Genomic DNA, 14403 nt, shown 5'->3' on the forward strand with positions numbered 1-14403 from the left:
CAGCTGCTGAAGGAGGAGAACGGAGGCGGTGTTGACGATGATGCTCCGAGGCGAGATGCTTTGGAGGCCTCGTGGAGCTTCTGAGCCTTCGACAGGAGTTCGTTCATCGGGAGTGTGTCGGCGTCTGTCAATCGGGCCCTTACGTCCTGTGGTAGGCGTCGAAGAAAGATCTCGCGAGATAAGCTAATCTCACGTCGTCGTCCGTTGCTGTCTGTTTCGGGGAGCATAAGCAGGCCGGTTAACTCGTCCCACGCCTTGACAGGAGAGGTGTCACCCATGGGCTTGCCGGCGAGGTCCAGGACTTTCTGTGCCCTTGCTGAGACGGAGAGGGAGTAGATACTGATGAGTTTCGTTCTCAGGTCATCGTATGAAACTTGGCCGGCCTGGGCGTCGAGCCATGGGGAAATCTTGTCGAATACCTCTTCAGGTATGGAGGTGAGAACGATGTCAGCCTTGGCGCAGGAGTCACTGTGTCTAGCGACACGGAAGAGTACGTCTGCTCTCAGGAAAGAGGAAACGGTGTTGTGTTGAGAAAAGGGCGGCAGTTTGACTTTGGGCGTGGAGGCGAGGTCGTTGGGTGCGATGGGCGTGTTGCTTCCTGCATCGTGGCCAGACGACGAGTCGGCGAAGAGGTGAGAAGTTGATATGTCGGTTAAGCTCATCCTACTGCCTTACATTCACCGAAGTGTGGGAGAACCAAAGGCAGGCTCACGCCTAAGGTAACGGAGTATAGAGAAGGTAGCACTTCCGTAATAAGTCCGTTAATGGCAAAGCCAAAACCGCTGATGCTACTTTCAACTCCGGGGTCACCAGTTGTAAGGACAGTGAGACAAGCGTCACCAAGATCAACTGATACTTTATTCAAATGTGCGTGGAAGTATATTACAAGGTGCGGACGGAAAGGTAGGATGGCGCTGGCACCAAATCAGATTGAATTGCCCGCCAAAATATGTGTTTTCTTACACTTACAAATATGCGAATTATGAGTTAACAGAAACATGTAATGAAATAATACATATGTCAAAATGTAGCTCTGATAGAGCAGAATACATATACATGGGAAACCACGGTGTGGCGAAAGGAGAATTCAAATAAATAAACAGTTTGTTGATTTTCTTGACGACGAAGGGAGCGGTGTCCTTACAACACCATTCTTTATTGATTGTCTGCTCTTCGTCTCATAAAGTCTCGAAGACTGCAAATTGATTCCTACATTCAATTGCAATTGTCTCTCTGTGCTCTTTTTCTAAAAGCTTAGTTGTATCAAACTTAGGTATTCTATCTACATTTCTGTTGGGTTCTTTCAGTTTTAATTTCAGTGAGGTAATGAAGAACTGGTGATCACTATCAATATCTGCACCTCTACCTCTTCTTACATTTCTCAAAGTCTTCCTTCTCTCCTTATTAATGGCAATGTGATCTATCTGGTTTTTGTAATTGCCACTTGGTGAAGTCCATGTATATTTGTGGTTGTCCTTGTGCTGAAAAAGAGTACCTCCAATGACAAGATTGTTTGCTGAACAGAAACTTATGAAATGTGCTAAATTTTCATTTGTAACTTCGCCAAGACCCTCGACACCCATCACAGTCTCTATCCCTTGATTATTTTTTCAAACTTAAGCGCTGAAGTCACCAATCACAATTTTGATATCTCTCTCTGGGATCTCATCTATTACACTCTGCAGTTCTTCATAGTATTCATCTTTCCTTTCTTCAGAGGAATCCTTTGTTGGTTCATAGCAAACTATAGTACTCATATTGCACTGCTTTGATTTGAACTTTGCTAGTAACAATCTACTATTTACAGTTCTCCACTCTGTTAATGCCTTTTCTGCTTTTGGCGTCATCATCACACCCGTCCATTCTCTTCCAAATCCACATGTTCTTCCTGATATATATATATATATATATATATATATATATATATATATATATATATATATATATATATATATTTCCTTGGTCTAAAGTTTCATAAATTCATTCTCCACTTGCTGTAACTTTCCAATCTGATGCATGGTTCTAACATTCCAATTACTTATTTCTAAGTTTTCTTTAGTATTTATAAACCGGGATATTTTTAGCGCCCCACTACACCCTGGACTGGGGACCACTCTGTCATCATATCTTTTCATTACCTGACTAAATCCATAGAGGATTCATTGGGCTAAATTCATCAAAGGATAGCCAGTTTGTTGTGATGCGCATTGCCTATCTAACTAAGGCAAGTGATCCCTGCTGGTCCCTACTAATTCTAGTAAGATCAACCGTCAGGCATCAGGGGTAAAAGCCGAAGAGATAGTTTGGCCATCGCCTAAACCCAATCCGTCACCCCGCTGCTCGGGACTTCATCGAGATTTAGAGAGTATTTCCTCCACACCCAAAGCTTTCATTTCTCCAGTTTGCTCATCCGTTTATACGAGTATAACCGTTGGCAAACATGGATTTCTAAGATATACCGCCTAGGTCAGTTGGATATACCGCCTAGCACGGTAGGGAAAACTATCTATTAAAATTAAATTCATTTTACTGTTTGACTATTATCTAATGGTAGAATCATATTTTTCTAATCACCCCTGTAGTTATGTTAATGGTATTTCGTTCTGTCTTTCCTTTAGAGAATCCGTAACCTAAAACTATACCTCCGTTGTGGTATTACCTATTGTAAGGATTATTTAAAATACATTTGAAGTGTGTGTGATGACTTTTATGTTAATGCTCGTAATTCCCGCTTCATTCTTCGATTATTTTTTTTATATTTTACAGTTAGCTGTATTATTGGTGACCCGTAAATTCCACCCCTGTAAATTCCACCCTGAACCTTCCACCCCGAAATTTCGCCCCCGGAAAATTCGACCCCTCGAAAATTCCACCCTACGAAATTTTCTCCCCATCCATTTTTCACCCCACTATTCTATGAAATAGTAAATAAAACTGTTGTTTGGACAACAAGAAGAACAATTTAAAGTAAACAAACGATTGTTACTGAATTTTGTGGTGGTTTGCTGCAAAAAAAAGAAAAATAAAGAAGAATTAACACCATCAAATTTAAGTTCTATTTTCTATTGACTAGTTGGTTCATTATTGTCGTCATAGCAAGTTTCTTGTTTTAGAAAGTAAACATATTATACTTATGCACCCACTCTCATACATCTCTTCGTCAAAAGGAAAAAGGAAAGTGGTTGACACTGAAAATTACATATATGAAAGGCATAAAGACAATGTTACAAAGAAAAAAAAAAGAACTTATTGGAGGTATGAAAAATTCTACAGTGGTTGTCATGCCTGTATTCACACTGACTATAAAGCTGCTGAACCAATTATACTTCAAACGGTTGGTAGCTATACAGATTCTTCATCGAATGCGGAAGTTGATTGCCGAAGACCAATTAATGTCCTGCAAGATAAAGCGAAGAACTCCGGTTCAATAGTGGCGACACGTGAAGTTATTGCATCGACTCTACAGACAGCTGATGAAGGAGTTGTAAACAGATTACCGACTCTTGATTTAATTTCACGGAATATTCAGAATTGAAGAAAAAAAGGTATCTGGAATCCCAGCTCTCCCACAAGGGCGCACTGGTTATGATCTTCCAGAATCTTTAAAAGTTTATCCGATGGTTCTAATTTCTTGGTATATGACAGCAGCATTGATGACTCTTCTCGGATTCTAATGTTTTCATCAGATAGTGGTTTGGATGACATTATGAACAGTACCTCGTGGATGTGTGACGGCACATTTAAAGCTGCCCCACAATACTGGACTCGGCCTTTTACTGTATATGCTGTTCTCGAAATTATTCTTGCCCACGATTATTTGAGCTATCACCTGACAAACGTCAGCATACGTACGAAAGACTTTTTCTGCCATCAAGAACTTGCGTCCACATTGTGAACCGTCGTACTGCATAATGGATTACGAAAAATATATTCACAACGCATTCTTATCTGTATATGAAAATTCTCAGATTTGTGGATGTCTTTCATTTTGGGCAATCATGCTGGCGCAAAATTAGCGACATTGGTGAAAGCGTTAGATACGATACTGATGACGATTTTTCGCTTAAAATGAAACGCTTCACAGCTTTAGTATTTCTACCAAGTGAAAATGTTATTGAGTCGTTTGAAAACCTCTCTGATGACGACGACATTCCTGACGAGTTGATATCGTACTTTGAAACAAACTACATTGGGGTTAATCGTGGTAGGGGTTCTCGTCACAGAGAAGAAGTGAGCCTCTCTTCCCCATCAAGATCTGGAATGTGAGAGAAAGAATCTTAGATAATATCCCCAGATCTAACAATGCCGTTGAAGGGTACCACAATGCTATTCAGTCCTCTGTAAATTCAGTACACCCTAATTTATGGAAATTATGGGGAGCTTTGGCCAAGGAGGAAGCAATGGCACAGGCGAAAATTGCCCATTTTAGGTGTGAGGACTCTGCAAAACGGAAGAAAAAATACAAGGTTAATGATAAAAGGCTTAAAACGTTGGTGGAAAATTATAAAAAAGAAGAGGGTTTAAATTTTTTTGACTAGATTTGCTTTTAAACTACATTCCTTCAAGTTTTTTGCATCAAGCAATCCTTTTATTCTGTACTTTTGTTTATTAAACTTGTATGTCTTATACTAAATATTTTATTGCTATACTTAAATAAAAATTTTGCATTTTCATTTCGTTAGTTAATGGATATAATATACACATATTTATGTTTATAGTTAGGTAAACCAACATCTAACAATAAAAAACCTTGAAATGGAAAACAAAAGTTTAAGTTGTGTGACTTTCACTTTAAACACCCAGTTGGTTATTTTGAGTAACAAATTATGAGAAAGTTTCATTTTTTAAAAAATGAAAAAAAAAGTTATATGAAAAAAAAATTCTTAGCTTAGGTATTCTAAGTTTCATTTTGCATATTTGGCGGGGTGAAAATTGGTGGGGAGAAAATTTCGTGAAAGTGTCGTGGGGGGGAATTTCGGGGTGGAATTTACATGGAACCGTATTATTTGCGAAATTTCAAAGTACTTAATTCTCCTTCGGAGTCTACACGCTAATCTCCTACATACATTATTGAGGATGGAAATATATCCTTATAAAGCAGATATTGCTAAGCTTCAAGACATTTGCCCTTGATACACTAAAATTTTCAGTGTTTCTTATCGCCTTCCTTTAACCCTTTAAGGACCAAATAGCCCAAACGGGATCTTTAAAACAGCTACTTTTGGGTAGTCGTGGTGAACATGTTTATGCCTGTCTGAAATTGACACTTTGGCAACTCATAGAGACACGCCTCTGCTCTTCGAATCAGCCAATCAGAAGCCGTCTGCCCTTCTCGCCAAGTCTGTAGCTCCTTCCAAAGACACCTCACTTGTGCTCCAGCCGCAAAAGTGTCAAGACGCGTCGCAGTAACGTCCACGTTTCCCCCCCCCCCCCCCGACCTTCGTAATCATGGTAAGTACACAGTGACTGTAGGATAGTGAAGCCGAGTGATATGTTTACCTTTTGATGTGGGTTTCAATGGCTGTAGTGTTACTGACGTGTCATAGTGACTATCGGAAAAAGTATAGATCCCGCATGGGCTACCTCGGTCGAGTTTAGGCGGACCACGCTCATCCAATATGGGATCTATTGGACCGTAACGGTTCTACCGCGCACTAGGTTACGACGCACATCGTTTTTGCAATTTATTTTAGTGATTGTCTGAGACATTTGTGAATAGTTTTGACCATATTTGTAGAAATAATAGTGATGATTTAGATATGTTAGGCTCATGTGCATTCAAAATATTACCTTACAAGGGATTAAATTACTTTTTTGTTAGGCAGTTACATTTTTTTCATTACATGATTTTAATTTTTTTTTTTTTTTTGCAGTTTCGTGGCCATACGTTTTATGGGCATCGCAACACTGCATTGGAGACTCAGGAACGTACACCATGGGTTGCCCCTGACGATGCTGAAGGAAGTGATGTCGACGTGAGCCCTTTGGATGTCGACAGTGATGACGATGACCCTTCGTACGTTCCTGACGACGAAGGCCTTACTCTGGAGGATGCTTTTGACCCTCCCAATGCTAGAGGTTAGTATGAGAGAGAGAGAGAGAGAGAGAGAGAGAGAGAGAGAGAGAGAGAGAGAGAGAGAGAGAGAGATGGAGATGGAGATGGAGATGGAGATAGAGAGAGAGAGAGAGAGATTTGTTTAAAAAAAAAATTTAAAAGCCTAGTTGTTACAATGGTTGCTCTTTAAATTTGTTTTCATTGTGTTGCTCTTTAAATTTTTGTAAACAATAAGTATTTTTTAAACTTATTTGTGTACTTGCATACTCACTGACATACACATGCACACACATGCATACTCACTGACATACACATGCACACACATTCATACTCACTGACATACACATGCACACACATGCATACTCACTGACATACACAAGCACACACATGCATACTCACTGACATACACAACCACACACATGCATACTCACTGACATACACATGCACACACATGCATACTCACTGACATTCACAAGCACACACATGCATACTCACTGACATACACAACCACACACATGCATACTCACTGACATACACAAGCACACACATGCATACTCACTGACATACACATGCACACACATTCATACTCACTGACATACACATGCACACACATGCATACTCACTGACATACACATGCACACACATGCATGCACACACACCAGCACACACGGTTCATTTACTGTTTCACTTATTTATTCTTGTTTCAGGTCGCAGGGTCAATGTTGTTGTCCCTCAGGAGATGCCTGTGGAAGAGGAAGGTGAAGGTGAGGTTAACCCTAAGAGGCCTCGTGTTGGTGAATGGAAGAAGGACGACATTGACATCCAACCCCTGCCCGACTTCATTCATCCACAGCCGGACTTCTTGAGGGAACCTTATGAGTATTTCTCTCAGTTCTTCACAGCTGAATTGAGGGATCACATCGTTTTCCAGTCCAACCTGTACTCAAGACAGAAGGATGTAGGCAGTAACTTCCACATATCAGAAGAGGATGTCATGGTTTTCCTTGGCCTCATCATATACATGGGCCTGGTTCCTCTCCCTAGCATCATCGACTTCTGGGCCGTGAAGACCAGGATTCCTCAGGTTGCAGACTTCATGTCCAGGAACCGCTTCAAGGCCATTCGATCATCACTTCACTTCAACGACAATGACCAGGCAGCAGGCTCCCAAGATCGGTTCTTCAAGGTGAGAGTCCCCTTCAGCAAGGTCACCAGAGAGTTCCTGAAAGTTCCCGAGACTCCTATCCATTCCATTGATGAAGTGATGGTTGCCTACAAGGGCACAAGGGCTGGTAACCTTCGCCAGTATGTAGCCAAGAAGCCTGACAAGTGGGGCTACAAGTTGTTCTGCCGCTCCAGCGTGGATGGATTTGTGCATGATATTCTTATGTACCAAGGGGAGACAACCTTTGTGAGCCACCCTACTCAGCTGTCTGAAGAGGAGAATGCCATGTCTGTCACTTCCAAGTTTGTTGTCTCCCTTGTTAAGACCATCAAGGACCCAAGTCACGCAGCAGTGTATGCAGACAACTACTTCACCAGTATAGGGTTGGCTAAGTACCTGAGATCGAAGTATGGATGCCGGTATGTGGGAACTGCCAGGGAAAACCGAGTTGGACATCCTCCCCTGAAGTCTGTGAAGGAGATGAGCAAGAAGACGACGCAAAGGGGCACACTGGACTACGTCTCTTCTGATGGCATCCTCGTTGCAAGATGGAAGAACAACAGCGTCGTGACAATCTTGTCCACTGATGTCGGTGTCAACCCCATGGGAACAGTGGAGCGGTACGACAGGGCACAGAAGAAGAAGGTTCCCATTCCTTGTCCATCTGCCATCCAGATGTACAACAACCGCATGGGTGGCATCGACAAAAGTGACATGTTGACACACCTCTACAAGACCCCCTTCAGAGCAAAGAGGTACTACATGAGGCTCTTTGCTTACCTCCTGGACCTGATCATCTGCAACGCTTGGATTCTGTACAAGAGGGATTGCTTGGCTTTGCAGACGAACCCAAAGCCCCTCAAGGACTTCCGACTGGATATCTCCAATTGGCTGAGAAGTTTCAAGACATCAAACTTCAGGATTACTAGAAATTCTCTTGGCACCAGGGATGTCCCTTTGCCCAATAGGGGCCAACGGGCAGTTTTGCCAAGTATAGAGTCACGCCAGGATGCCACTGCCCTACACATGCCAAAGCATGTCACCATGAGGCAGACCTGCAAGTTCTGTTCAACTGCAGGCCACATCCACAGGTCTCGCTGGATGTGTGAGGAGTGCAAGGTGGCCCTTTGCCTCACTGAAAATCGTAATTGTTTTGCTTTGTTTCATAAGATTTCCAAGTAATTTTTGTTTTTGCTCTTTTTCAATAGATTTTAAAGTAAGTTTTATAATGTTTCTATTTTATCAATGATGAGTAAGGTTTATTATATTTTTTGCATTTTCAGAGTATTTTTGTATTTTTATAGTATTTTTGTATTTATTGAATATTGTATTTTCTTGTATTTATAACGTATTTCTTATTTAATTAAATTGTTAAGCCATATATGTGTTTCTGTTATACATTGGCACTATAAAAAAACTTTCTGTTATACATTAGAACTATAAAAAAAACTGTTGGGCGAAACTTCAAAATCTGTGCCGTTATGGTCCAATAGATCCCATATGGGATGAGCGTGGTCCGCGTAAACTCGCCCAAGGTACCCAAATGGGATACTTCATTGCATGCAATTATTTCGGTAATTTGGAAAATTTTTTAAAAGTACACAAGAATAAAAAGGTCTTGTATTTTCTAATACTACAACATACTAAAAGGAATTTTTAAAGTTTCCCATAAAACCTAGGGTGGACCTTAAAGGGTTAAAATAGAAAACCCCAAATCCTAAAATCTAAGTCCCAGACTATCATGATCAAATAGTTGAAGCTCTCAATATTTTTTACCCAAATTCATATAGGGTGGCATTCTACAGTAAGTCTACTGATCTTGGACTGCAACAAAGTAAACACTCTTCCTCTCTTTTTTCAATTAACCAACACCTGTGACAGTCACCAAGGTCAGGTTAAATATTTGTTTATTATGAAATTGCATGTTCCTGTAACTCGTACGGTGAAAAGGTAATACAAAAACAAATGTCATTCATCATAGGGGAACTAAGTACATTTTTATTGGAGGAATAATTAGATTTTACAAAGGTCTGTAACCAGATATGAAAAGTTCACGTTGGGATATTTTGAAAGTTATCAAGATAGTCTTAGGCAGGATTTGACCTATTTTGGCATCATACTAGTTTGTTCTATTAATGTATACTTGGGGCAAACATTAGATTGGCACCTACGTGGCACATATTTCCAAACGGAGAAGGTGCTCTCTAGTTCCGGGGTCAGGAAATATTAGATATAGTTTAAAAAAAAAAAAAAAAAAAAAAAAAAAAAAAAAAAAAAAAAAAACCATACACACACTCAGCCGGAGATCTAAAGTTTACTAGTTGGCGTACTCGTCTGTTATTGCTAGATGCTTAATTGAATTATGCAGATTAATCTCTCTCTCTCTCTCTCTCTCTCTCTCTCTCTCTCTCTCTCTCTCTCTCTCTCTCTCTCTCTCTCTCTCAAAAAAAAAAAAAAAATGTCCTATGAACTTTGTATCTTAATGTGAATAATTATATACCAAGTAACAATCAAAATAGCAATATAACAAGTAAGTTTTTCTTATAAATACCCTTAATAATGCGACTAACCATTGCCGTAAACCACAACACACGATAATTGAAGCTGTAATAATTACGGCAAGATTAAACATATATTTAGTAATGGGGTTTTTTGCTTAGTTTGAGAAAACTAATATGAGATAAAATTGAGTGACAGATTCAAATTTGATAAAAAAAAAAAAAACATTCAAAACGACAATTCTCTTCAATTTATAAAGTAAGTGAAACACTGGGATTTGTATGCAGTAGATAACCACACGACCAAGTTCAACTACATGCCCTAATTAGAATGTTATTGGGTCCTGTACATACCAGCATCCCACACACATTCGGATTCCAACGATACGTACATCTCCTCCTCCCTTTGTTGCAAGTGATTAAATGTTCTCATATTGTTTACATGGAAATTCTCCCTTACGAAAAGCCGGGTTTCCGGGTTGGAAATTCATATATATCGGGTTACAGAAGTTAGGTATTTCTTATAGAGTTCTGAGATATATATACAATATATATATATGTATATATATTCAAATAAGCCATATATATTTTTGATATATTAATGTCTGGATTCTCTTAACAACCTCGGGATCACAGACCCAGGCGAAATCTCACAAAGACAAGAGCTTGGCTCCGGCCGGGAATCGAACCCTGGTCGGCAAGCTTATATAGACAGTGACTTAACCCACTTGGCCACGAACAAAGATCTTTGTTCGTGGCCAAGTGGGTTAAGTCACTGTCTATATAAGCTTGCCGACCAGGGTTCGATTCCCGGCCGGAGCCAAGCTCTTGTCTTTGTGAGATTTCGCCTGGGTCTGTGATCCCGAGGTTGTTAAGAGAATCCAGACATTAATATATCAAAAATATATATGGCTTATTTGAATATGAAAAACACGTAAAAATGTGACATATATATATATACATATATATAGATATATATATATATATATATATATATATATATATACATATATATATATATATATATATATATATATATATATATATATATATATATATATATATATATATATATATATATATATATATATATATATATATATATATATATATATATTGTATATACATATATATACGTATATGTATATATATATTTATATATATATATATATATATATATATATATATATATGTATTGTGTATATATATATATATATATATATATATATATATATATATTTATATCTAGTGTATATATATACATTATGTATATATCATCATCATCTCTTACACCTATTAACGCAAATGGCCTCGGTTAGATTTCGCCAGTCGTCTATATCTTGAGCTTTTAGATCAATACTTCTCCCTTTTCCATCTCCTATTTCACGCTTCATAGTCTTCAGCTATGTTGGACTAGGTCTTCCAACTCTTCTAGTGCCTTATAGAGCCCAGTTAAAAGTTTTGTGAACTAATCTCTCTTGAGGAGTGGGAAGAGCGTGTCCAAACCATCTCCATCTATCCCTCGCCAAGATCCCATTCACAAATGATTCTTGAGTAATCTCTCTTATAGTTTCATTTTTATTCCTTTCCTGCCATTTAACTCTCAATATTCTTCAGAGGGCTTTATCCTCAAATCTAAAAAATCTTTTGGATATTGTTTCATTTTCATACAACGACTCATGTCCATACAGTAACACAGATCTCACTAAACTGATATATAGCCTGATTTTTATATGTAATTTCAGGCTATTTGATTTCCAAAAATTACCTAACCTAGCCATTGTCTGATTTGCTTTTCGCAATCTTTCATTAAATTCCAATTCTATAGACCCTGTATTAGAGATTAAAGTTTCTTGATATTAAAATGATTATACCTCATTAATCCTTCCTCCTTCCAATGATATTTCATCTTCCATTGCATATTATGTTGTATTCATCTGTGTCTTTCTCTTATTTATCTTGAGCCCAACCTCTTGATATTTCATACATTCTGGTAAACATAAGTTGCAAATCCTGTGGTGTTCTGCTAATAAAGATAGCGTCATCAGCATACTCTAGATCAGCTAATTTCTTTTTATCAATCCAGTCCAATCTTTCTCCACCATCCTCAACTATTCTATGTATTTCATAATCCACGAGGATGATTAGCACCATAGGTGACAACACATTCCCTTGGAGTACTCCAATGTTCACTGGAAATTTATTTGATAGGACTCCATTAATATTAACTTTGCACTTGCTATGCTTACGAGTAGAACAAAACAAATTTAAATACTTACCAGGAACTTCATAATGACGCAGGTCTCCCCACAAAATTCGCCAGTGTGCACTATCTAAGGCTTTTTCATAGTCCACAAATGCCATCAAAAGTTTATTTCTATATTCTACTCATTACTGTACAACATGTCTTGAAATGAAAATTTGGTCAGTACAACTTCTACATTTTCGAAATCCTGCTTGTTCATCTCTCAGCTTTTCATCGATCTTTCTCTCTAGTCTCTTTAGAATAAGCATACTATATATTTTCATGACATCTGACGGAAGTGTGATGCCTCTGTAATTATTGCAATTAATCAGATCCCCTTTTTTCGCCAAATTTCACCAACACTCCAAGCTCCCATTCATCAAGTTTTGCCTCTTCACGCCAAATTCTATAATACAATCTTATAAGTATTCTGGGAATCACCTTATTTTCGGCCAATATCTTAATTTACTTACTTTACTTACTTTAATGGCTGCTTTTCCGGTCCTATACAGCAGGGGAACCCCACTCTCTACAGGACCTCCACTGTCGTTTTACCTTGTTCGTTCAGAGTATTTAACGTTTCATATCGCGTATTGTTCATTTACTGTTAAATCGCCACTGTCAAAAGACTCATGAAATAAGAGTCTTCAGTTTCCTCTTGAAAGCCTTAATGTCTTCAGTCATTCGAATGTTTTGTGGGAGCTTATTATATAGTCTCGGGGCCGCATATTTAAAGGCTCTAGAGCCTAAAGTAGACATAAATCTAGGTTCTAATAGTTTGAAGCCATCTGTAACTATTCTCGTGTCGACACGATTTGTTGGCTGCGCAATATGTAGCAATTCTCTTAAGTATTTTGGACGGCCGGTTCTGATAACTTGGTGGGTTATTGTACATATTTTAAATTCAATTCTCGCCTTAATCGGCAGCCAGTGCAAATCGATTAGTATAGGGGTGATCCTTTCTCAAGGTGGGACAACTTTTATCAGTCTTGCTCCTCTGTTTATTATCATCTGATTAGTTATGTCATCGTATCGAGGGCCTTTCCATCTCTTGAGTTTTTTTTTTTTTTAACATTAGCTTCGATTTCAAACACACTGAATTCATTCATGGGCACATCAAGGTCTTCCTCAGCTTCAAGTATATCAATCGAATTATTCCCTTCATACTCCTATTCATAACCTCGTAAAGTGTTCCATCCAACGTTGCCTTTCTTCATCATGTTGTTATAACAGATCCAGCTCTCTTTTTGATGGGTATGGGCTTCTTCTTCTTTGCCCCAGTCGATTTTTCATAAATAAATCTATGACCAATTATTGCACCAAAGCCATGCCATGCTTTGTCAGCCTCATCTGTTTTCCTGTCTAAATATTCTCTCCAGTCATTCCTGACTTTTTGTTTGACCTCACTATCAAAACTGGAATACTTAGCATGCTCTACCTTGTAATTTTCATTACTTCCTCGAAAACTTTCAACAATCAATTCCTGCCTTAGTCTCCTTATTATAGTATCCCAAGTATCATTTCATATCCAAGGCTTTCTCCTTGTAAATGAATGTCCCAAAACTTCACTACCAACTGCCTGATATATGTTCTTAATATCATGCCATTCTTCGTTAATTGTCTCCTCTTCGTTTCTTAAAGTCTCTAAGATTGCTAATCAGTTCCTACTTTTATATTTTTGCCTTTTAGTAAACATAATAATTAAACAAGGAATTACGGGTAACCATCAAGAAATACATACATATTCCATTTTATCAAACACATTACACGACAAAAACAAATAGTTAAATCGGTCTAAGAACATTTTGCCCCTGAAAATTAAACCGAAGGATTTAATGAATGAGTAATTGCCTTTGGGAAAGTGGATTTACCTTTACCATCATAAGATTGGACGAGTTTCTTTATTCATCAATACGTGAGTGTGGTTAGGAAGTTTGTATGATTAACCTTGATTTTAGTGCCACATTTAACCGTGTTAATCATGAGGCCCTTGTTTACAAAATCAAATGGCCGTGAGAATGTGGTTATTTTCTTAACACCATTATTGAATTTTTGAGTAATAGATTAAAAAGAATTGCTGTTGATGGGCATCATAGTGGTTATAGGAATGTGATATTTAGTGTTTTGTTAAGGTAGTGTTCTTGGTCTATTATTTTTCATACTATATACACATGATAGTATACTGTTTGGTCTAGAACATAAATCCATAGCATGTGCAGATGATGCTACTCTCTTTGCTTCAATTCCATCTCCTGTATGAATATCCGAGGTTACTGAATCCCTTAATAGAGATCAAGCTAAAATTAGTGCAAAGTGCAAATTATGGAGCATGAAGTTAAACCCTAACGAAACTCAAAGTATAATTGTCAATAGATCGAGGACAGTGGCTCCTCAGCATCCAAATCTCAGTATAGATAATGTTTCTTGAACTCTCTCTATA

At 38.3% G+C, this 14403-nt stretch overlaps 1 protein-coding gene across 1 annotated transcript; it reads left to right on the forward strand.

Annotated features, from left to right (window-relative positions):
• The first annotated feature begins 5953 nt into the window (after positions 1-5953).
• LOC137616072 (piggyBac transposable element-derived protein 3-like) lies at positions 5954-8594 on the forward strand. Its single transcript, XM_068345746.1, has 2 exons — positions 5954-6078; positions 6763-8594. Exon 2 carries the CDS (start codon positions 6795-6797, stop codon positions 8400-8402), a length of 1608 nt encoding a protein of 535 aa, XP_068201847.1. The 5' UTR covers positions 5954-6078; positions 6763-6794; the 3' UTR covers positions 8403-8594.
• The last annotated feature ends 5809 nt before the right edge of the window (positions 8595-14403 follow it).

The sequence above is a fragment of the Palaemon carinicauda genome, chromosome 22 (genome assembly GCF_036898095.1).
Source record: "Palaemon carinicauda isolate YSFRI2023 chromosome 22, ASM3689809v2, whole genome shotgun sequence".
Taxonomy (NCBI): Eukaryota; Metazoa; Arthropoda; class Malacostraca; order Decapoda; family Palaemonidae; genus Palaemon; species Palaemon carinicauda.